The 25,112-nt window shown below is 41.4% G+C and overlaps 1 protein-coding gene across 3 annotated transcripts in view; it reads left to right on the top strand.

Moving 5' to 3' along the window:
• GARNL3 (GTPase activating Rap/RanGAP domain like 3) overlaps window positions 1–25,112 on the top strand; it is a gene marked incomplete at both ends in the record, with an annotated part of 155,540 nt that overhangs the window by 63,676 nt on the left and 66,752 nt on the right. For all 3 annotated transcript variants that reach the window (XM_079706783.1, XM_079706781.1, XM_079706782.1), the window contains 3 exons: window positions 7,606–7,680; window positions 18,205–18,304; window positions 20,129–20,247. In XM_079706783.1, coding sequence (XP_079562909.1) covers window positions 7,606–7,680; window positions 18,205–18,304; window positions 20,129–20,247 — 294 coding nt within the window. The remainder of the gene's footprint in view (window positions 1–7,605; window positions 7,681–18,204; window positions 18,305–20,128; window positions 20,248–25,112) is intronic.

The raw sequence follows: 25,112 nt of genomic DNA, 5'->3' as shown, positions 1-25,112 counted from the left end.
CTAGTAAGTGTGGAACTGAGATTTGAACCTGATCAGTTGGGTGCCAAAACCCACACCTGTAACCACTCATTTTAAAGAGAGGAGATAGGGACAGGGGATGGAAATCTGAAATATTATTTTTAAAGATATAATTTACACAAATCTTAAAAGATTTTTTCCTAAGTTAAAATACTGTTCTGTGACTTATATATACCTGAATGCCAAGTACCCAGTGCATGATAAGCAGAGATCGCAGGGATCCTAGCGCTGCTTAAGGTATGGAAACAGACACCAGCCCAAAGAAACAAAGCAATTCAGTAGAGAGGAAAGAGCCTTTTGTTTTTGAAAATTTATGTATTTGTATTAATTTAGGAAATATTCTCATCTAATTGCCTCTAATATTAAACTAATAATACTTTTATTTACAGTAGTTAATGAATAACACTTTATTCTTCCTTTTTTAATTTTTTCTTTTACATTAATTTGTTAAATCATACAGATGGATATTATTGCTTGGATATTACTTTTTTCCAGAAATAAAACATCTAAGATATTGAACACTGTTTACTGTTAAATGAATCAGTTACAGTTTGGCTGAAATTAGAAAGCGTCTACTCCAGATATTAAATTACATGAATTTCCACCATTTTTAGTGTATTTAACTAACTGAAGGTGTTTCAGCCTGAGAAACTGAATTGATCTTGGTCACACAGAGTTGCATCAAGGTCCAGCATGTCACAGTCCTGTCAAGCAGAACTTTCCGTGACTGTGGAAATTTGTCATTTGCTCTGTCCAGTGTAGCCATCACCTGTGGCTACTGAACACTTAAAATACGGACAGCGCAACAGAGGAAGTGAGTGTTTTTTATCTCAATTAATTTAAAATTAGATTTAAATGGGGCTAGTGGCTCCAGTATTGACCAATGCAGGAACTCTAAAGGAATTCCTCACAGGACCAGGCAGATCCTAACCAAGCGATGATTTGATTTGCTTTTTCCCTTTTCTCTCTTGGGCGCAGTCCTCCTCAGTACCGATCCTTTAGTGTATGACCAGGTTAGAAACGTTAGACAAAATAAAATAATGTAAAAACCGTGTCCTTTTTTCTTAGCATTACTGATGTTAAATATATGTTAATTCCCTTCCCCTGAACTTCTGCACCAAAACAAACTCAAAAGAATTCTGCTGTTTGTATCTTCTGTAAGGAAACTCTCCCCTGCGTTCCTGGTGAGTGAGGGTGTGGCTGGCAGGTGGAAATGGGGCCCTTCCCCTCCTTGAAGACCCTCTGAGCCAGGACTGCCTCTGTGGGGTGTTGTTCTGACAACCTCTCCAGTTCTACAGTTATTGGTATATTCAGGTTTCTTCCTCTCCTTAAAAGAATCTTCATTATGTATATTTTCCTAGAAAATTTCCATTTCACTGAAGTTTTTGGTAATAGTCGCATAGTCGCACATGGTATTCTCTCACACTTTTAAAAATCTCTTTTCTGCTTAGCAGTTATATTTTCTTTATTATCACTCTGTGTATTTGTGTTTGTCTTTGATTTTTATTTATTTCTTTATTTTATTGAAATACAGTTGATTTACATTATTGTGTTAGTTTCAGGTGTACAGCAAAGTGATTCAGTTATATATATGTGTATATATACACATTTATGTATATACAGTATATATATATTTTTTTCAGATTCTTTTTCATTATAAGTTATTACGAGATATTGAATATAGTTCCCTGTGCTATACAGTAAGTCCTTGTTGTTTATTTTATACATAGTAGTGTATATCTGTTAATCCCAAAGTCCTAATTTATAAAAATATGGAATGCTTCACAAATTTGCATGTCATCCTTGCTTAGGGGCCATGCTAATCTTATCTGAATCATTCTAGTTTTAGTATACATGCTGCCGAAGTGAGCACTCTTTGATTTTTAGAATCAGACTTGCTGGCCATCTCTTGGATGTGTTTATCAATTCTACTGCCTTTCTAAATCTGTAATTTCTGCTCTGATCTTTTATTGATTCCTCCCCGCTGCTTTCCTTGGGTGTATTTCATTGTTCTTTTTGTACCTTCTAGCAGTTAATGCTTTAGTTCATTGTTTTTATTCTTTCTTATTTAATGATGAAATCATTTAAGGATATGAATTTTCCTGTAAATACAGCATCTATTGCATTATCTGTTTTGATAGGTACCGTTTTCGTTGATGTCTGGATAGTGTCCAATTTTAGTTTTCTTACTTGAGTTTTTTCAGATGTATATTTTAAAATTTCCCACTTTTTTTATCCTTTTGACACTAATTTCTCATTCAGTTGCACTATACTAAAAAAATCATCTGTATAGTTTCTGTTTTGCAGAATTTATTCATGCTTGCTTTTATCCAATATTTGATCAGCTTTTAAAACTTTAATAGATTTTCTTAAAAGGTATGTATTCTCTGTTTGTACCTTGATAAATTCAGTATATGTCTATTAAATCATGCTTATTAATTTTATTATTTGATTCCTCTGTAATTCCTTACTATTTCTTGCCTTGACCTATCAGAGAGAAATATACTAAAATCCCCCATTATAATTATAATTTTAGAAACTCCATCTATTTATAAGAGTTTTGTTTTATAATGAGTGTCTATAATTATTATATTTTGGGAGTGAGTAGATCTATCTATCCATGTACCATAACTTTTTTAATGATATTTTTTTCCTAAGTTCTACCATCTGATTTTATTATTCCCTCACCATTTTCTCCCCAACTTACCATGAATATTTTTAACTTTGCCTTTCTTTTTCAGGATTATCTTATTGTATTTATTGTATTGTTTTATTTTATTATCTCTTGCAGCTAGTTGGATTTCATTTGTATTTCCAATCCTTGAGTCTTTCTTCCTTTAACAGAGGAGTGTAGCCCATTGATATTTATTGTGATTGTCTGTGCGGTTCTCTCCAATGACCTCTATGAGGTGTTCCGAACTCCCCGTTATCCACTTCCTCATTTTACCCTCTCCCTCACTCCATCCTTTAGGAGTGCAGATCTGGACTGATCAGATAAAAAATATCTTACTGGTCACTGAACTCCTGGGTAGGCAGAGCGCTTGCCAAGGTCAGAGCACATGTGGGAATGTCCTTTTTGGACATTTCTCCTGAAGAATAACAAAGGGCCAGGTATACTCCTGTGTGAGGAGACTGCCTGACTCCCTCCTCTCTGCTGGCTTTGGAGGGGTGAGATCTCAGATTGCCTTGCTCTCTACTTTGTTTCTAAACCTTTCGGGCTGGTCTGCAGTAAATAAAAGCATTCTCTAGTTGTGGTCTAGCTCATTAGTAGGGGACCTTACCAGAGGGTAGTTGGTCTACGGAATGATTTGGTTGGCCTTGGGTTCTCTGCCCAAAGACCATCTTAATAACACCCCAGTCCATTATTCCTTGCATTTTTCTCTCGGGTATGTTCTCTGTGTTTTTGATAATCATTTTCCTCTATTTATCTCAAACTGATATTCTAATCTACTCTTTTGGGGGTATTTTCTTCTCAGTATCTAATTTTGAATTCACTATGGTCACTGTGAAATGTGGTCTACATTTCAAAATTCAGAAACCATGCTTTTACATCAGAAAGCTGATCACAGATTGTTCCATATTCATAGATCAAGTATCCTCCCAAATTATTACCATTAGTGATGACCTAAAATTTCCTTGTGCTTTTTGTAGTAAATTATATTTCCTAGAACATTTGCTCATATACCTCAAGTCAGTTTCCACATTTTTAATTATGGACTTGTCATAGGTTTAATGATTTTTTTCTTTGTTCTTCCTTGTAGGGTATGTTATAGGGTATATAGTTGGCTTAGAACATCAAAATGCAGTTAAAAACAAGTGTATTTCTCTGTCACATCGAGCCAAGCATTTTAAGTTGTTGGGTGGCTGTGCCCCACACATTCAGGCTTGGGATGAACCCACTGTCTTCAGTATGGACTTCGAGGTCTCTCTGGTCATTGAGGTTTAACCAGTGGAGGGAAAGAGCACGTCTGGGGGCACCTCCCCTCTCTAAAGGGCTGGGATCCCTGCATGCCACTGGGACTTTGACCCACCTGCAAGTGGGGATATGAAGTCACATGGCCACCTTGAGGGAACTGTGGTCTAGCCATATGTCCGGCTACAATTCCATTACTATGGAAGATGGTGAGAATGGATTTTGGCGGCAACCAGAACTCTGTACCACGTGGAAAGAGTCGGAGGAGAGGACTTCTTGGTTGTGCAGTACTGGACATTTAGATGGGTTCTAGTAGACATTGTGTCATTCCTGAGTCAAATCTCCTTCCAACAAAGGGAAGAGTTTATAGATTTTTAATAGTTTTAATTGGTCAGATCAAAGGCTTATGAGGAATAATAGAAAGAAAACTACTGATAGAAACAGCTTCTCTGCTGTGTTAAAAGGATATTTTTTTCCTGGAGTGTTATTTTTTTCAACCCCTCATTCACTGGAGCACTGTCCCCTTTCACATCAGGTGGTGTACCAGTCCTCATCAGCACCAGCCTCCACGGCACCCTCTGGTTTATTTAGCCAGCTGCCCGAGCCAGCTGGGGGTTGGGGAGGTGTGGGGCAGCGGAGCTCTGGGGCTGCCATTCCACTTGCCAGTGAGAGTCACTTCCCCAGTGTGACTGGTAGGTCTCCTTCCCACCTACTGCCCGAATACCCACCCTCACCTCAGACAGCCCCTGCCAGCATGAGCTCAGCAGTGTTAGTTTGACCTTAGTTGGACTAAGTTACTACTCAGGCTACCTTTCCCTTGCAAATGGTGATTCAGGTGATTTGGTCTGTCCTTCACCTTGGTCTTTCTTTCATCGTAGACCTGGTAGAATCTCTTTGAAATTTCTTGGGTGAGTAATGAACCTTCTTGCTTTCTGGGGCTAGAGTAGATCTTTCTCCCAGTCTTATATCCCTTTGGTCATTTCCACAGGGATTTGGCATTCATCTGTTCATGGATTTCTTGTGTAATAAATACTTAGTGAGTATCAATACTATGTCAGGCAGTGAGCATAGCTCTGGAGAGGCAGTGGTGAGAAAACCATCGTCTTCCTGGAGCTTCTCAATGAGAGTGGAGGGGGTGCGTGAGGAGAGATGGGCATGAATCAGGTGATGGCACAAAGGAATGGCAATCAGGACCCTGAGGCCCTCTCTGAGACTTGCAGTGGGAGCTTTTCCCAGGCAGTGAGGTCAAGGAAGGTGTCTGAGCAATGGGAGCTGTGGTGGAACTGAATGATAAGGAGTTCACGAGGGGAAGCGGGGAGAGGAAGACCTTCCAGGTGAGGGGGTCCTGTGCGTGCACGTCCCCTGGTGGGAAGGAGGGGGATGCCAGGATAGAGATGGGACAATAGAGATGGGATCGTGGGACAATCAGATTCGCAGTTGCCAGAATCCCCTGCGCTTTGATGTGAAGAGTGGTTTGGAGAGAAGCGATGGTGGGTGGATGCACAGGCCAGTGAGGAGATGGTTGCAGTCACCCAGGGGAGAGATGACAGTGACCTGATGGAGATGGTGGTGGTGGCGATGGTGACGGTGATAGAGTTAAACGTGTTAGACTAAGGCAGGAGTTCAGGGTCTTCATGGATTTGTGATTATAGTTCAGAGGAAGCTAAGTTCTTTCTAACCATCAAATCATTAAACATGTCCTTCCTTTCTTCTTTTTGAACCTTTCAATCAAGGTAAGCGATAAACTTCTTGTTCTAATCTCAGCAAAGGAAAAGGGAATCATAGCCTGTGCCTAGCAGTGTCTGGAATATAGTCCACCACTATTTATACTTGTTATGTGAATGAATGACTGAATCAGTGAATGATGGTCAGTCTTCTCCCAAGCCTTTGATTCCTTGATGAGACTGGCTCTAGTGAGGACTATATCTACCAACCTCTAATACAGGGATATGTGTGTCACCCTCTCTCTTTATACGCCTATGGCAGACATTAGTAATTGATTGCGGCTCCTGGCAACAATGTGTGACAGTACACATGGAGTATCACCAACCAGGGAAACCTTTCTCAGTCTTGGTGTCCAGAGGTAGACCTGATACCGTGTGACCCAAAGCTCCCACCATACTCTGCCATGTGGCTCAAAGTCCCCAAGCAAACAGACACTCATGCAGGACATTCCCAGGGCTTAGAGATCACCTCGCAGGAGCTGAGCGCAAAGGTCAGACCTCTTTTTGGGCAAATTAAATCCTTTGCTACGTAGCCTCTGTTGCCCATCTTCGGTCTATCAACAGTGTAATGATCTGATGATATAAAAGCTAAACATATACATAAAAATCTTCTTTGTAATTGTTTTTAGAAATGATTTTGCAGGATATAGGTTAGGTATACATATAAGTTAGGACCTTATCATGGACATTCCATGGAGGAGGGTTAAGTAGGGTAGTGGTCAGATGAGGATAACAGGCTTCTGGCATCTGACTGCCTGTGTTCACATCCCAGGCCCACCACTGACTTAGATGTAACCTTGCCTAGTTATTTAACCTTTCTCTGCCTCAGTTTCGTCACTCATAAACTAGAATAATGATAGTACCTACTTTGTGTTGTTTTTATGAGAATTAAATGAGATAACACATGTTAAGGCCAGAGGAGTACATGGCATGTAGAAGCTCTCAATAAATATTAGATACTATTATTTTTGTATTTATCACGGGAAAAGTTTATCAATCTTTTTCAAACAATTTTCCTTAGGAAAAGTTGTAGAGTTTTTCCCTGAAATTTTTCCATTTACTTTCATATCTCTGAAACACGAGTAAAAATATGAGATAATCATTCTTAAGAAATTGTGTGTCATTTTACTGGGTAAGACTTGAGAAGTGCCCCTCTGGGCAAGTGTGTTCTAATGGGATTTCTGGGATATGGAAATTGTTGGCAGATCTTTGCTGCAAATTTGTGGGCAGATTTAAAAGGTTAAAAAAAGACATGGCATTTTCCTAAGTTGCTACTGAGAAATCTAGAAGATTTAGGAGAAAGTAAGTTAAATCTTGAGTCAGTGATTTTAGGACTGATGCACCAAGCACTGATTTCTTTTTACCTCATCTCTTTTTAGCACCGAGCTCCTTGAATGGAGACTGCCTATTTGCAAGCATCGCATTGCTGGAGCTAAAATACAGTCTGGCAGCCTTGGAAGGGACTAATTGGCCTTTTGGAAACTGTTTGAAACTGAATGAAGCACAAGAGCTTTCTGTGATGTTAGTAGAGCCTTGAGTTTCTGCCAGCCATTAATTGTTTTTTAGGCTTTCCTGTGAAGGCAGCTGAACTTGAGACTTGGCTTTCGGTGTTGCCATCTGTGAGCTACGCTTGTCCACGTGTGACGTGGGTTAAGCTTGTGGGGAGCATCACCTCAATGCTTCAGTATTGGAATATGTTCAAATTTAGATTTGATGCTTTTGTTTTCCACTCTTATGGGTTAGGTGTTCCTCACTCTTCAGCTTCCTAAAGACTGTGGGGCCCACCTGTACGAGGGCGTGGCTGATAGAGCTTCCAAGAGACTGTTAGCTCTAGGCTGGGCCCTCCAGCTCTCGCTGGATTTGACTTACTCATAGGCAGATACGGACAGATGGAAGGGGCATTGCAAATGGTGACCCAGCTTCCTAACTGAGTGCTCTTTTGTCCCCCAGCTTATTTCTAGTGATGCCGATGGAGCCATCCAAAGGGCTGGAAGGTTCAGAGTGGAAAACGGCTCTTCAGATGAGGTAAGGAAGTCTGTATCATCACCAAGCACACAATCATGGTGCCTGTGATACAGCCGTGAGCAGCTTGTGATCCTCTTTTCCACAGAACACCTGCCTAAATGGAGCCCAGGAAGGGGTCAGAAGGGCTCTTCAGAGTTTTGCTTGAAGCAAACAGGAAGGGAAAGTGCCATCATTCTCTGTATGGAAGGTGCTATTAATAGAGTGACGCGTACCCTTTGAAAGATCTGTAATAAAGCCAGGTAGACACATGAAGGTGGTCTGCCAGCAATGGGACCAAAAGACAAATTCACAGCCACAGCACCCTTTGTGAATGGCCCCTGGAACCCTAGTTCTTACCCTTTGCCAGGCTTGTAGGCTTGGAACTGCCGTGTGAGCAATGTCGGGGTCCAGGAGAGAGATGCAAAATATTACTGTGATTATAAGATACCGTCTTTATTCAGAGGAGACACCAAGAAAGGAGGCCATTCCTGTCTGCCACTGCTTGGGCCCAAGCCCTCTTTCTGGGCTCTGCTGGTCATCCTCGCCATAGGCCACAGGGACTCACCTTGCTGGCCTTTCTTTGTTAAATCTTCCACTGCCCACTCCATCCCTTGGGGTCTACCCCCAGAACTGCTGAGTGCTATCTAAGCCCCCCAGTTTTTTCTTCCTTGCTGCTTCTCTGAGAGGCAGCCCATTGCAGTGCTTCAGCACCCCCAGCTTTGGCATCAGGCAAGCCTGGGTTCAAGTTCCAGCTCCCCCACCTCCTAGCTGTGTGACCCTAGGCAAGTAATCAGCCTTTCTGAAGCCCAGATTCTTCATCTGTAAGGAGGAAACGGTCTTGGGATTATCAAGAGGATTCAGTGAGCTAAGCTTTTAAAGCTATTAGCGCTCTGCCCAGTGTCTAGTGAGAGTTCAGTGAGTGAGAGCTGTAATAGTAATAATGGTTGTTGTTGTTCCCATAAGTGGTGCTGTATGGCCAGCCTTGCCCTCCTGACCACTTCCTTAATCACCTTCTTGGTGATGGGCTATGGATTTAACTTGAAAGCCACAGCATTCAGGAAGTTGTTGCTCATCTTCACCTTTGCCTTAACTTAGCAAAGCCCTTCACCCAGACGTGGTACCCTCACCATTGCTGTGAGGCAAAGGGGGCAGTCCCACCTTGGGCTGGACCCCTGAATAGGTGCCCACATACTTCTTATCCAGAATAATGTCAACTGACCTTCATAGAAGAAAGAACTCCCAGGGAAATTTGCTTCTGAAGCTTGGAAACAGCCCTCCCCAAATGGTCCTGCTCCTGAGACAAGACAGTCTTATCCTCACAGACTCAAGCAGCCAAGGGTGTCCCAGGAGCTAAGTCAGGAGCAGAAGCATCGAGTCCTCATTCTCCAGTGCTCAGAAAGCTAGCAGCTGCCAGGCCGAGTATCTACTTTGAGCACCTAAGTACCGAAGATACCAGAGGTTGCTGTACCTCAACACATCTTTCTGCTACCAAAATTTTTCAGAACTTCAGCCCAGCCCGAAATGAACAAACTGTACTGGCTTTCCCCACCCCCACATAAGCACAACTCTGGCCCCTGCCAAAACCAGTGTCTAGAGGAAATCCACAACTCCCCAGAAAAACATAAATGGAGCCTTCATGCAGTCCTAGGATCACCACGCACTTTGGTTATCAAACACTCCTGCCTGGCCCTGTCACCTGGCCATGCCACATGCCAGAGGACAAGGTCAGGGACTGGAAATCACCTTTGGCGGATCATGGGCAACAGTGGCTCCAGAGTCAGGCTGCTGGGGTTCAAATCATGGCCCCGCAACTCACCAACAGTGTGGCCATGGGCGGTTCACTTAACACCTTTAGAACCATTTGGTGGAGTTACTGATTTAACAAATCCTTGTGGTCTGTTGCATTCAAAACACAGTCCTGTCTCAGATTGCTTCTGTGGGCTCAAATACTGTTTTAAATTTTGTTTCCACCAAAGCCACCGAGCATGAGTGCTCCATTGGAGCACCTTGGCTGGGTTTATATCCATGGTCTTCAGTTAAAAGCTCTGGCCAGTGCCAGCGCCCAGCCTGGTGTAAGACCGTGGAGGAACATGAGACTCAGAGGAAAAAAACCTGGCTTGCTCTGAGTTTGTTAAAGCAATTAGTGCATTAGAAGGCTCAACACGCTGCTTGAAGTTTTTCAAACCCATGAACAAATTGCAAAGCAATTTCATTACTGAGTTATTTTTCCTTTTATCGTTGCATTGATACAGTATGGATACTAGACCCTTATCAGATATATGATTTGCCAAAATTTTCTCCCATTCCTTAGGTTGTATTCTCACTTTCTTGATTGTGTGCCTTGAAGCATAAAAGTTTCTTAATTTGCTAATATCTAGCTCATCTATCTTGTCTTCTGTTGCTTGTGCTTCTCCTATGGTATCTAAGAAACCATTGCCTAACCCAGGGTTGCTTGGTCACTTTTTAGAGTTTACTCTTCCCTTCGGATAATTTGTCTTTTATTTCTTTAAACATAGTCAGTATAATGGTTTTATTATCTGTGACTGATAATTCCAATATGTGAGGGTTTTTGTGGCCCTCTGTTAGATTTTTCTCCTGGCATATTCTCATGGTGTACTGTGCTCCTCTGTGTGCTTGGCTGCCTGATTGTATGCTGTTTGTTGTTCTTGAAGATGACTTTTTTAGGAATAATATAAGGCTTAGGATGTGTTGCCTTTTGGTACAGAGTGTGATCCTGTGATTTGTAATAAGAAATACATATTTGGTCTTCGTACCTCTTCCTGGCACAGAGCTCCTAAAACCCTTGGAATTTTCTAAGTAATGAGAGTGATCATGGTGTCTTTTGTTATGTTAATAAGTGATTTCTGGAAAGCCCTTAAGTTTCCTAAGGATGGGGGCTGGTCACCAGAGAAACCAACCACGTGATTAGAGGGTTAGCGCTTCAGTCCAACCCCAGCCTCCTGGGAGGGGAGAGGGGCTGGAGAGTGAGTTCAATCCCCAAAGGCCAATGATTTAATCAGTCGTGCCTATGGGATGCAGCCTCCATAAGAACTTGAGAGGGCAGCGTTTAGAGAGCTTCCAGATGGGTGAACACCTGGAGATTCCAGAAGAATGGCCGTCTCGGAGAGCATGGGCACTCCACACCCCCTCCCACATCCACATACCTTGCCCCATGCATCTCTTCCATCTGGCTGTTCCTGAGTTATATCCTTTTATAATAAACTAGTAATCTAAGTAGTCAAGTGTTTCTCTGAGGTCTGTGCTCTAGCAAATTAATCAAACCCAAGGAGAGGGTCATGGGAACCTTCAAGCTATAGCCAGTTGATCAGAAGCACAGGTGACCACCAGGATTTACAGTTTGCAGCAGAAGTTGCAGACGTCAGAAGCAGTCTTGTAGGACTGAGCCCTTAGCCTGTGGGATCCGACACTGTCTCCAGGTAGACAGTGTCAGAATTGAGTTGAATTACAGGACACCCAGCTGGTGTCGGAGAATTGCTTGGTGGTGTGGGGGGAAACCACATATTAGAATTGGTGTCAGAATCAGAGGGAGGGTTTGCATTTGCTTTTGCCAGACACCTTTAAACTAAAGTCCCAGCTTGAAATAAACCCTTTAAGCCAAGATACAGGATGGAGCTGCAACTTTACATGAAGGCTGGCTTGTGGTCACAGCACCTCAGAGACACTCCTCCACTCAGTACTGTGGCAGGCTTCCTTGGAGTCTTTGGGGTAAAGGTGGTCTCTTCCAGTTCACTCTTTTCTTGAATGTGTAACCCTTTGGGGGTCCCAGCTTAATGTGGGGTGGGTCTCCTATAGACCTACCTACTTCAGTGGATCCTGGGGGTTTGATTCTTTGCCCTCTTGCCTCTTGAGGTCACCAAAACCCAAGAGTAATTTTGCCAGGATCGATAGATGTCTTCAAGCTAAAGAGAATTTCCATGCTCCACTTACCTCTCCGGGTTCCCACTTGCCTTTGTTTTGACTGGTAATTCCTTACTATCTTGTAAGCTCTCCAGTGCTTTTAAGGAGATGACTTTAATATTTGTCTAATGCTTTTAGTTTCTTCAGTGGGAGGTTTGGTCGAATAACCTAGCTCACCATTACCAAAAACATAAGTTATATCAGGAGCGCTATTCCTATAATACATCAAGTCATTCATTCAACCCACACGCAGGATCACTTCTTGGTGCCAGACAGGCTGAGCGCTGGTGATGCGGGAATGAATAAGACTGCTGACTGCTAGGGTCCCTGCCCCCGTGGGCTCACAGACAGGCAGGAGAGTGGTCAATAAATAACACAGGGCTTCCCTGGTGGCGCAGTGGTTGAGAGTCCGCCTGCCAATGCAGGGGACACGGGTTCGTGCCCCGGTCTGGGAGGATCCCACATGCCGCGGAGCGGCTGGGCCCGTGAGCCATGGCCGCTGAGCTTGCGCGTCCGGAGCCTGTGCTCCGCAATGGGAGAGGCCACAACAGTGAGAGGCCCGCGTACCGCAAAAAAAAAAAAAAATAAATAAATAAATAAATAAATAAATAACACAGATACATAAGATGATTGCAAATTTTGGTAACTCCTGTGGAGAAAACACACACGGGGCGTGTCATAAGGACGTCACGGTGAGGCCCAGGCTCTGAGCAGTGCTTCTCAGACTGTGTGTGGTGAAGGGCCTGCTTTTTTATTTCCAATCTGTTGCAGGACTCTCTGTGGTCCTACGACGTATGACCGGTTTGCAGCACCCACTCATACAATTCACTACCAAAATCAGTAACATCCGGATTGGTCTGGGTTCTGTTTAGGGAAGCTAATCCCCTAAGACTTGCTCTCCACTGCTGTCTACTTCATCACAGACTGTTGGCAGATCAGCACCCATCTGTAGACCACACCTTCCTGCCGTAGAGTTCATCTAGGCCCATCCTCCATCCATGGACCACACCTTCCTGCCGTAGAGTTCATCTAGGCCCATCCTCCACCCAAGGCATGAACCCCTGCAACAACTTTGCCAACAGTTAGCTCCTCTGTCCCTGCCTGAATGTATCTCCAGTGATGGGAAACTTGCTCCCCCCTTGATAGGGTTTTTCCTCGGGACACCAACCAGTTCCATCACCAGCTAAGTCCCCTACAATTCTGTTCAATCCTGACCGTAACCACCTGGAGCTAGCGTCAGACTCCACTGGTTTCAGGCTCAGTTCCACACGCTGCCCTCACTTCAGACACCGGTGGCAAGTGTCAGGTCCCTAGGGTACCCACACATCCGTCTAACTGGGCTACAAAGTTAGGGGTTCCCATAACCCCCCTCCTCGGGTTCAGTAATTCACTGAAATGACTCACAGAACTCTGGAAAGCACTTTACTTACCATACCCATTTATTACAAAGGATACAACTTGGGAACAGCAAATGGAAGAGGTGCAGAGGGCAAGGGATGGGGGATGGGGGCACAGAGCTCCCCTGCCCTCTTTGGGTGCACCACCCTCCCAGCACCTTGATACAGAAGCTCACATGGGTATGGTTGATTAATTCATTCAATCTCCAGCCCCTCTCCCCTCCCGAAAGGTTGCAGGGTGGGGCTGAAAGTGCCAAGCTTCTAATCAAGCTTGATCTTTCTAGCTACCGGCCCCATCCTGAAGCTAGCTAGGGGCCCACCACGAGTTGCCTCATTGGAGCAAAAGATGCTCCTGTCACCCTTATGTCTCAGGAAATGCCAAGGGTTTTAGGAGTTCTGTGCCAAGAGCCAGAGACAAAGCCGAAATATAAATTTCCCATTATACCACAGCCCTAAAGTTACTTCCATTTTTCGGCATCTCTCATTGCTAGAAAGTTTTTTTTATTGAACAGAACTCATCTGTCTATATTTTCCACTCAGAGTTTCTATTTATGGTTTCTGGAGCCCATAGTGTAAGGCTGAGCCTTCTTCAGCATGATAGGCCTTCAAGCTTTCCAAGACATCTGCTGTTTTTCTCCTAAGACATGGACTCAGTTCCACTTATCATCACACTCCCTGCTGCTCCTTGGACACATGTGAGGTGGTTTATGGACCTTTTAGGTGGAAGTGCTCGGAATGAACACCTGGCCCCAGGTGCGCCTCACGGCCACAGAGTGAGGCCGGCTCATCCCCTTCCTTGCTGTGCACACACTCCTCTTTTCATGAAGCCCAAGGACTCATTACGAACCTATGATATGCTACCCCCAACTCCAGTCTTTTTCACATGTGCTGTTATTTAGCTGTGAGGCAACATCATGGTATAGTGGAGACAGTTTTGGAGTCAAACAAACCTGGGTTCAGACCTCAGCTCTACCACTTACCAGTTTATGACTCAATGTCACGGAGCCTCAATCTCCTACTGGGTAAAAAAGAGAGAGAATTCCTACTTTGTAGCACCTGGCCTTCTCCACCCTTTACTTGTACAATTTGTATTTGTACCTAAATGTAGGACTCTGCATTGTCCACACTGAATTTAATCTCATTAGTGTGTCCTGTAATTGCTAAGTGTCGAGGTTTTTTTGACATCTTGATTCTGTCACCTGTCCTATTAGCTAACCCAGTGAGAATCTTTATATTACTTTCAGATGTGCTTATCCTGCCATCTGTGTGCTCATTCAGATTATTAATTAAAATGACTGTGACCCTCGGGTAGATCCCTGGAAACCTCCCTTACAGCTCACTTGTATGTATCAATTAGTATTTGGTGGAGCAGAGGGCACAATCTTTCAGCTTTTTATAGATCTCCTCCTTAGCATGGGGAGGATTCTCTTACACACTGTTGGGGGACATATAAATGAGCACAGTCTTTGGGGAAGGCAATTAGCAATCATTAAAAATGTGTAGGGCTTCCCTGGTGGTGCAGTGGTTGAGAGTCCGCCTGCCGGTGCAGGGGACACGGGTTCGTGCCCCGGTCCGGGAAGATCCCACATGCCGCGGAGCGGCTGGGCCCGTGAGCCATGGCCGCTGAGCCTGTGCGTCCGGAGCCTGTGCTCTGCAACGGGAGAGGCCACAACAGTGAGAGGCCCGCGTACCGCGAAAAAAAAAAAAAAAAAAATGTGTATATCATTTGGCCAGCAGTTCTACTGCTGGGATGTGTATTGTAGCGTTATTTTAAAATAAAAAAATAAAAACACTTGGAAACAACATCAGTTTCCATCAGTAGAGGAATGATTTTGAAAATTATGATTTAGACACTGGAATGCTTAGTAGCTGTTAGAAAGAATGAGGTCCAGGTAAATGTAATACCGTAGAAAAACATTTACCATACAGTGCTAGACATAAAAGCAAGTTCCAGAATGATTCATATGATATCATCCCATTTCCTTAAAAACAACAAAAAAGATCAACGTGCTTGTCAATATTCAAGAAAATTTCCAAAAGGTTACCTAAGAATTTAATAGTAATTGCTTCTGGAGTGGAAATGGGAGGTCAGGAAAGAAGTTAGAGGACCTTAACTTTCTACCCTTTTATGTTTACGTATTTTACACATCTGTACTCAACTGAAGTGTTTAATTTTTTTAAAAAACTATGTAGTTGTTAAAGGAACAAGGTAGATCTGTAAGTACTAACAGAAATATTTCTAAGATTTCTTTTTTTAGTGAAAAAATAAGTTTCAGTGTAATACCTATAATACTATCCCATTTATGAAAACAGATTATGTGTATATATATACATACGTATGTAAATGTATGTGAATGTGTATACGTATGTATAGACACATTTTTGTAAATGCATAAAAAGACCTGGGACTATCCAAACCAATCTGGTAACATGGTTATTATATGGCAAGGAAGTAGATTAGGACATGGGGGTTGAGGGGAAAAAAAGCATTTTAATTTTTGTATGATTTAACTTTTTTCAACCAGCTTATATTTATATTTGCAATTCAAATTTTTTGTTTTTTTTTAATCCATCTTCTTTATTGTCAGTGTTCTTTCAGCAATTTAACCTAGAAAGTGAAGGAAAGTCAGTTTAAAAGCATTCATTCATTAATTAAACTCACTCTGGAAGAGGCTCTGAAAAATCACAAGCATTATATAAAACTGTGGATCTCATTTGTAGCCTGAGTGCTTGTGTTGTGTGGACTCCCTGCTTAAAGTCAAATATTAGAGAACATTCAGATAAAATGGGGGTGTTATACATGGATTTTGATTAAATTCTCTTCACAATATCCTGGCCATATACAGTCTTCATCCTTCACATCCCGCAAGTATAAATGTGGTTAAACAAAACAAAACAAGGAAAGCAACAAGGAGCTTTTGTGGGCTTTGGAATTTGATGCAGAAATGATTCAGAATTTCTCAGTCTCAAGACTCATTCAACCCTGTGGGCATGTTCAGGCACATCTGCAGCATAGAAGAATTTGAGTTCATTACTGCATAATACCTTTTAGCAAATGATTATCTAAAAAGGATAAAATTAGTATGGGTGTTTGCAATGTTAAACTTTGATTGGAATATGTGCTCATCAGAATATTTCCTCCTAACATTCTTGTTGATGTCAAGTAAATACTGTGTTCCTGTGTAACTGTCACCTTAAAATGCTATAGGAAGTTTCTGTATCTTTGAAATCCTCTATAAAGTAGGCCATACTTAAAATAGTTAGGATTTATGGTGGTTATGTAAGAAGATACTCCTATACTTGGGAAATACACATTGAAGTATTTAGGAATAAAGGGCTATTATTTATGCAATTTAGCCTTAAATGATTTGGGAAGAAGTGTGTGTGTGTGTATGTGTAGAGGGATAGAGAGTAGTGAACAAGTGAATAATGGGATAAAATGTTAGCAGTAGGTGAATCTGGTAAAGGGCATACAGATGCTTTTTGCACTCCTCTTATTCTTGTAACTTTTATGTAAGTTTAAAATCACTGCCAAATAAAAATTTATATATATGGGTGTGGGTGTGGGGGGATATATATATATATATATATATATATATATATATATATATATATATATCTCGCTGATTTTTTTAAAGTCAAGAAAATTCAATAAAGACACAATAATACTAAGAATTTTAACCTACTTTTTACCCCTTGATAGATTAAAAAGGCATAACATTAAGTAAAAGATTCAGAAGATGATATAATGGTTAAGATTTAAAAAAAGAAAAAAAGGCCTTCCCTGGTGGCGCAGTGGTTGAGAGTCCGCCTGCCAGTGCAGGGGACATGGGTTCGAGCCCCGGTCCGGGAAGATCCCACATGCCGCAGAGCAGCTGGGTCCATACCGCAAAAAAAAAAAAAAAAAAAAAAAAAAAAAAAAAAGAAAAAAAACACTCTGACATTGGAACTGATTTGTTTTAGCTCCACTGCTTATTATTTCTGCAACCTTAGGCAACAAACTTAAATTATCTAAGCATCAATTTCCTCATCTGAAAGTAAGGGGATAAAATCGACTCTATCTCATGAGTTGGTGGAGATACTATGGAGATAATTCATGTAAAGTGTGTGGCCTAATACTTGGCACTTAGAGCTCTTTCCGTGAACGTCATTATTTCCAGAGCAATGAGAAAGACAGAAAGCATCCTAATTCACTTTATAAAGTAATATAAACCTGAAAGCATGACAGAAATATATACTGAAAAGTAACCTAAAGATTCATCTCACCAACAAATATGATACATAAGTCATTTTTTTAAATCCAGCAATACAGTATATCAACAGAATACTTATAAGGGTGTCTTCCAGAAATCTAAGAACCATTCAGTATAAGAAGAGCCAATGGTATAATTTATTACATGACTATGATTTTCCCCATTTAACCTATTTGCTAAATAGTTGCCAAAAAAAAAAAAGCTTTCAGTAAAATTCAATATTCATTTCTGAGAAAACCGCTTTATAAACTTGGAATTGAAGGGAACTTCTTCAACATGATAAAGAAACTGACCACAGACATCCAGTAAATCACTAGAGCCATGTCAGAATGAGAAAAGAATGTTCCAGCAGTCTGTCTTACACACAGGGCACAATGTAGATGTCAGTGGAGTTTCAAACTGTATATTTAGTATGATTCCATTTTGGTAAGAAAAGTACGTATGTACATGTAGGGGAAAAATTTGAGGAAACCATATCAAATCATTAATAGCGATTATATCTTTGGATAGAGGATTCGGATTATTCGTTATGTTTATCCATGTTTTCCACATTAATTGAGTTACAGTAAATTTTTAAAATTCTACAAAGAATATGAACTCAAATAAGATGCTGCCGAGATGTGTTCCAGGTGAAATGTGCCCGTTACAGGGTAACAAACAGAAGGGCATGCCTCTGCGGGCACCAACTCCCAAATGTTGTGGAAGCTTCAGCCCAGAAAGGAGAAAAACTTTAAACTCAAGTTAGAAATCGCTTAACTCACTGGTTCACCTGGTGCTTTTTCCTACACCCCAAGGACCTTCAGAATGTTTCTATGATGTGGATTTTGACAGGTGTCTTTTCTAATGAGAACATGTGGTTACAGCCCTGTTTGTACACTTTTAACAGTGACTTTTCTGGTTCTTTGGCATCTGGTTCATTGCTACCTTGTTTACTTTCTAAATAAGCCTCTTAATGGCATAACTTTGTTCCATTACAGAATGCAACTGCTCTGCCAGGCACTTGGCGAAGGACAGACGTGCACTTAGAGAACCCAGAATACCACACCAGATGGTATTTCAAGTATTTTTTAGGACAAGGTAATTATGTCATTACAGTGGTTGGGAAGAAAGGATATTCAGAATGAAAATTAGTGTTGGTATAATTTCTGGTACCCTATATGTGTGAAACTTATCAGTTTAGGGACACTGAGGTCAGGGCATTTCATTTCAAGGTCAGTTGTAAGCTTTGTAGATTTGTAAGCTTTGAAGATTCAGCCCTAGTAGGTTTTCCTCCGTTTTAAATTTGTTATATTTTATTTTTTATTTTATATTTTTATCTTAAAATTTTTTATTTAGTTAGTTTTTGCTAGTTATTTTTGTCCCTGGGGAGTTAAAGAGGATTAGATAGTATGAATGAGTGATTTGCGAGATGAGAAGAATTTGCAGGGCACAAAACAATTTTAGACTTAACAAGGCACTTACCCGGTCTATAGTGGGCTTTGAACACTTAGTTGAAGGCAGTGAGGGGGAGAAACGATTCCCTGAGCTCCAGGGCTAATGCAGAGCAGAGAGGCATTACGCTGTAGGCTCTGGTGACCAGGATTTGTTTATCACTTACCATGTGCCAGGAAATGTGCTCTTGCAAAGGCAGCTATGATTCCTGCCCTCATGGAGACTACAGACTGTTTGAATCCTGGTTCTGCCGTTACCAACATAGGACCTTAACACTAGTTACTGCCACTTCTCTGAGTCTTAATTCCTTATCTGTAAAGTGGGGGTATTACTAGGACATACCTAGGAGGTTTGAACAGAAGTGTCAGTGAGGCACACTAAGCCTGGTGCCTGGCACATACCAAGAGCTCTGTCATGAATACTGATGTACATTTGAAGTGAAGGGCTCATGTGAACATATATGGAAAGGTGGAAAACAGGAGCGTGGTTAGCGACAGAAAGCAATGGGAATGGAAGAATAATCACTATGGCAGGATTAGAAATGGGTTAGATAAATTGCTTATCAGGCTAATGCATTTATTTATTTGTAGAAGGTGTGATACTTGAGCTATAAAATGAGAGTGAGCAGACCCAAATGATGTCTTTTTAAAAATCGGATACTGTATTATTCCAAGAAGTTCACTTATTTGGCAAGACATATCTCTTTATAAAGAAAGAAATTGGGGGGCTTCCCTGGTGGCGCAGTGGCTGAGAATCCGCCTGCCGATGCAGGGGACACGGGTTCGTGCCCCGGTCCGGGAAGATCCCACATGCCGCGGAGTAGCTAGGCCCGTAAGCCATGGCCGCTGAGCCTGCGCGTCTGGAGCCTGTGCTCCGCAATGGGAGAGGCCACAACAGTGAGAGGCCCGCGTACCGCAAAAAAAAAAAAAAAAAGAAAGAAATTGGGGGAAATTTGCTATCTTCCCAAATGCTTGAAAGCATAGTGCTTGGATGCCTTCAGCTGCCTCAACGGGCTTAAACAATAAGGGAGACAACAAGAGACCCAGAGGTAGGGCAAGCTCTGGGGTTGGTGGAGTCAGAGGCTTGGTGATGTCATCCATGCTGGCTTTCCTCAGGCTCACAAGATGGTTGCAGCAATTCCAGGCATCACTTCTAGACACCACTGTGTCCAGGGGAAAAGAAGGCCATCTTCAGGAGTGAGGAAGCCCTTCCAAAAACCCCTTGACACACTTTTCCTCCTGTCTCATTGGCCAGAATTGGGTCACATGTTCATTCCTGAGTCCATCCCTGGCAAGGGGGACAGGAGAGCATGATTAGGATAGAGTCACCAGGTTCTTTTCCGAGCTGGGCTGGAGATTACTGTTCCCTGACCCTGTGGGAAGGGCTGGCTGCCACCTGCCATGCCCACTGCTCCCAGTGCCTGGAGGAGCCGGCTGCATCTTCACTGTTCTGAACCTGCCTCTTTTCCAGTCCATCAGAACTACATTGGAAATGATGCGGAGAAGAGCCCCTTCTTCCTGTCGGTGACCCTTTCTGACCAAAACAATCAGCGTGTCCCTCAATACCGTGCAATCCTTTGGAGGAAAACAGTGAGTATCAGACCTGCACCTGGAGTTTCAGCACCACTCCAGAGTTTAATCAGTGTCATTGTCAGCCTTTTTCTACTAGGGTTTTTGAGTTTGGCTACTGAGGATTATCCTGTTCACAGGGGAGACCTTCACACTCTGAGTTTAAGAGCAATTTTTCCTACATAAGCCACTAAGTAGACGTGTTCATTCCCCTCAATCTCTGCCCTCTCGGAATACACAACTATGTTATTATCGCTGTTACTGATACTGAAAGTGATGAGCTGGCACACCTTCAGCTAAAAGAAACAAGATTTAGTGGAGGAATATAATACTGTTACATGGGCACAGCCCCTGGGGGGCTCCTGTTTCCATGAGTCAGTTGGTCAACTGCTGAATCAGCTGTGCTTCTAGGATTTCTTTGAGGCTTAGCTCCTTTCATCAATTTCATGGTGTAGAAAAGCAACCCTAGATCTAACAAGTACCTCCTGCCCACGGTGGGCTCTGGACACTGAGCTGGGGACAGCGGGCTGAAAGCAGGCCCTTTCAACTCGAGGGTGCAGGTCTTTCTTTAGCTCAGGAAAGTTTTTTTTATGTTCATTGGTGTTGCTTCTTTTCCTGTTCTGAATTTTTTCTATTAATTCTTATATTCGACCTCTGTCTTTCATCTTTTACCTTTTCTCATTATCTTCTTCTCTTGTTTCTTTTTTTCTTTGCTTCTCAGAGAATTTTTTAGAGACCATATCAACACTAGAAAGAACAGAGGGTTTGGAGTTAAGCAAACTAGGGTCAAATCACCTCAATAACAAGCTCATTTTGTGTGAATTTGAGAAATTTGCTCATGCCCTCTGAGCCTCCATTTTCTTCTTTGTAAAATGGGAAAAGTTCTGGGCTATGGCTCACAGGGTGATGAGCACTAACAAGACTACCTGAAGTGAGATCTTGCTTGAAAATTTACCCAGTGTCCCAAATCGTCAAATCTTAAAACTGGTTAGGTGCCTAAAGGATAAGACATCTTATTCTTGAATTGGTGAGTATGGTGTATAATTTAAAAAGCAATAAAATAAACCACACTTAGAAAATGTTAGTTCTATTATTTTGCGGTCCCACCTGATGGGTACATTTGTTGAAATCCAGTATTTAAATAATTGCATGCTGATTTTTTTAATATATATATACAGCAGGTTCTTATTAGTCATCAATTTTATACACATCAGTGTATACATGTCAATCCCAATCTCCCAATTCATCACACCACCACCACCACCATCCCCGCCACTGTCCCCACTTGGTGTCCATACATTTGTTCTCTACATCTGTGTCTCAATTTCTGCCCTGCAAACCGGTTCATCTGTACCATTTTTCTAGGTTCCACCTATATGCGTTAATATACGATATTTGTTGTTCTCTTTCTGACTTACTTCACTCTGTATGACAGTCTCTAGATCCATCCACGTCTAAACAAATGACCCAATTTCGTTCCTTTTTATGGCTGAGTAATATTTTTTAGTAATATTTTTTATTTCGTTCCTTTTTATGGCTGAGTATATATGTACCACATCTTCTCTATCCATTCATCTGTCGATGGAGACTTAGGTTGCTTCCATGTCCTCACTATTGTAAATAGTGCTGCAATGAACATTGTGGTACATGACCCTTTTTGAATTATGGTTTTCTCAGGGCATATGCCCAGTAGTGGGATTGCTGGATCATATGGTAATTCTATTTTTAGTTTTTTAAGGAACCTCCATACTGTTCTCCGTAGTGGCTGTATCAATTTACATTCCCACCAACAGTGCAAGAGGGTTCTCTTTTCTCCACACCCTCTCCAGCATTTGTTGTTTGTAGATTTTCTGATGATGCCCATTCTAACTGGTGTGAGGTGATACCTCATTGTAGTTTTGATTTGCATTTCTCTAATAATTAGTGGTGTTGAGCAGCTTTTCATGTGCTTCTTGGCCATCTGTATGTCTTCTTTGGAGAAATGTCTATTTAGGTCTTCTGCCCATTTTTGGGTTGTTTATTTTTTTTTAATATTGAGCTGCATGAGCTGTTTATATATTTTAGAGATTAGTCCTTTGTCCGTTAATTCGTTTGCAAATATTTTCTCCCATTCTGAGGGTTGTCTTTTCGTCTTGTTTATGGTTTCCTTTGCTCTGCAAAAGCTTTGAAGTTTCACTAGGTCCCATTTGGGTTTTTTTTTGTTTGTTTTTATTTCCATTACTCTAGGAGGTGGATCAAAAAAGATCTTGCTGTGATTTATGTCAAAGAGTGTTCTTCCTATGTTTTCCTCTAAGAGTTTTATAGTGTCCAGTCTTACATTTAGGTCTCTAATCCATTTTTTTTTTTTAATTTATTTTTGGCTGCGTTGGGTCTTCGTCGCTGTGCGTGGGCTTTCTCTAGTTGTGGCAAGCGAGGGCTACTCTTTGTTGCAGTGCGTGGGCTTCTCATTTCTGTGGCTTCTCTTGTTGCGGAGCACGGGATCTAGGCGCGCGGACTTCAGTAGTTGTGGCACGTGGCCTCAGTAGTTGTGGCTCACGGGCTCTAGAGCGCAGGCTCAGTAGTTGTGGCGCAGGAGCTTAGTTGCTCTGCGGTATGTGGGATCTTCCTGGGCCAGGGCTTGAACCCGTGTCCCCTGCATTGGCAGGCGGATTCTTAACCACTGCGCCACCAAGGAAGCCCTCTAATCCATTTTGAGTTTATTTTTGTGTATGGTGTTAGGAAGTGTTCTAATTTCATTCTTTTACATGTAGCTGTCCAGTTTTCCCAGCACCACTTATTGAAGAGACTGTCTTTTCTCCATTGTATATCCTTTGCCTCCTTTGTCATAGATTAGTTGACCATAGGTGCGTGGGTTTATCTCTGGGCTTTCTATCTTGTTCCACTGATCTATGTTTCTGTTTTTGTGCCAGTACTATATTGTCTTGATTACTGTAGCTTTGTAGTATAATCTGAAGTCAGGGAGTCTGATTCCTCCAGCTCCATTTTTTTTTCTCTCAAGACTGATTTGGCTATTCGGGGTCTTTTGTTTCTCCATACAAATTTTAAGATTTTCTGTTCTAGTTCCATAAAAAAATGCCACTGGTAATTTGATAGGGATTTCACTGAATCTGTAGATTGCTTTCGGTAGTATAGTCACTTTTACAATATTGATTCTTCCAATCCAAGAACATGGTATACCTCTCCATCTGTTGGTATCATCTTTAATCTCTTTCACCGGTGTCTTATAGTTTTCTGCATACAGGTCTTTTGTCTCCCTAGGTAGGTTTATTCCTAGGTATTTTATTCTTTTCATTGCAATGGTAACTGGGAATGTTTCCTTAATTTCTCTTTCAGATTTTTCATCATTAGTGTATAGGAATGCAAGAGATTTCTGTGCATTAATTCTGTATCCTGCAACTTTACCAAATTCATTGATTAGCTCTAGTAGTTTTCTGGTGGCATCTTTATTATTCTCTATGTATAGAATCATTTCATCTCCAAACAGTGACAGTTTTACTTCTTCTATTCCAATTTGTATTCCTTTTATTTCTTTTTCTTCTCTGATTGCCGTGGCTAGGACTTCCAAAATTGTGTTGAATAAGAGTGGTGAGAGTGGACACCTTTGTCTTTTTCCTGATCTTAGAGGAAATGCTTTCAGTTTTTCACCATTGAGAATGATGTTTGCTGTGGGTTTGTCGTATATGGCCTTTATTATGTTGAGGTAGGTTCCCTCTCTGCCCACTTTCTGGAGAGTTTTTATCATAAATTGGTGTTGAATTTTGTCAAAAGTTCTTTCTGCATCTATTTAGCTGATCATATGGTTTTTATTCTTCAATTTTTTAATATGGTGCATCACATTGATTGATTTGCATACATTGAAGAATCCTTGCATCCCTGGGATAAATCCCACTTGATCATGGTGTATGATCCTTTTAATGTGTTGTTGCATTCTATTTGCTAGTATTTTGTTGAGGATTTTTGCATCTATATCCATCAGTGATATTGATCTGTAATTTTCTTTTTTTGTAGTATCTTTGTCTGATTTTGGTATCAGGGTGATGGTGGCCTCATAGAATGAGTTTGGGAGTGTTCTTTCCTCCACAATTTTTTGGAAGAGTTTGAGAAGGATGGGTGTTAGCTCTTCTCTAAATGTTTGATAGAATTCACCTGTGAAGCCATCTGGTCCTGGACTTTTGTTTGTTGGAAGATTTTTAATCACAGTCTCAATTTCATTACTTGTGATTGGTCTGTTCATATTTTCTTTTTCTTCCTGGTTCAGTCTTGGAAGGTTATACCTTTCTAAGAATTTGTCCATTTCTTCCAGGTTGTCCATTTTATTGGCATAGAGCTGCTTATAGTAGTCTCTTAGGATGCTTTGTATTTCTGCGATGTCTGTTGTAACTTCTCCTTTTTCATTTCTAATTTTATTGATCTGAGTGAGTCCTCTCCCTCTTTTTCTTGATGAGTCTGGCTAATGGTTTATCAGTTTTGTTTATCTTCTCAAAGAACCAGCTTTTAATTTTATTGATCTTTGCTTTGTTTTCTTTGTTTCTATTTCATTTATTTCTGCTCTGACCTTTTTGATTTCTTTCCTTCTGCTAACTTTGAGTTTTGTTTGTTCTTCTTTCTTTAGTTCCTTTAGGTGTAAGGTTAGATTGTTTATTTGAGACTTTTCTTGTTTCTTGAGGTAGGCTTGTATAGCTATAAACTTCCCTCTTAGAACTGCATTTGCTACATCCCATAGGTTTTGGATCATCGTGTTTTCATTGTCATTTGTCTCCAGGTATTTTTTGATTTCCTCTTTGATTTCTTCAGTGATCTCTTGGTTACTTAGTAACGTATTGTTTAGCCTCCCTGTGTTTGTGTTTTTTACGGGTTTTTTCCCTGTAATTCATTTCTAATCTTAT

This window comes from Hyperoodon ampullatus (assembly GCF_949752795.1).
Source record: "Hyperoodon ampullatus genome assembly, chromosome: 6".
NCBI classification, from domain to species: domain Eukaryota; kingdom Metazoa; phylum Chordata; class Mammalia; order Artiodactyla; family Ziphiidae; genus Hyperoodon; species Hyperoodon ampullatus.
This window is presented reverse-complemented; position numbering and strand designations above follow the sequence as displayed.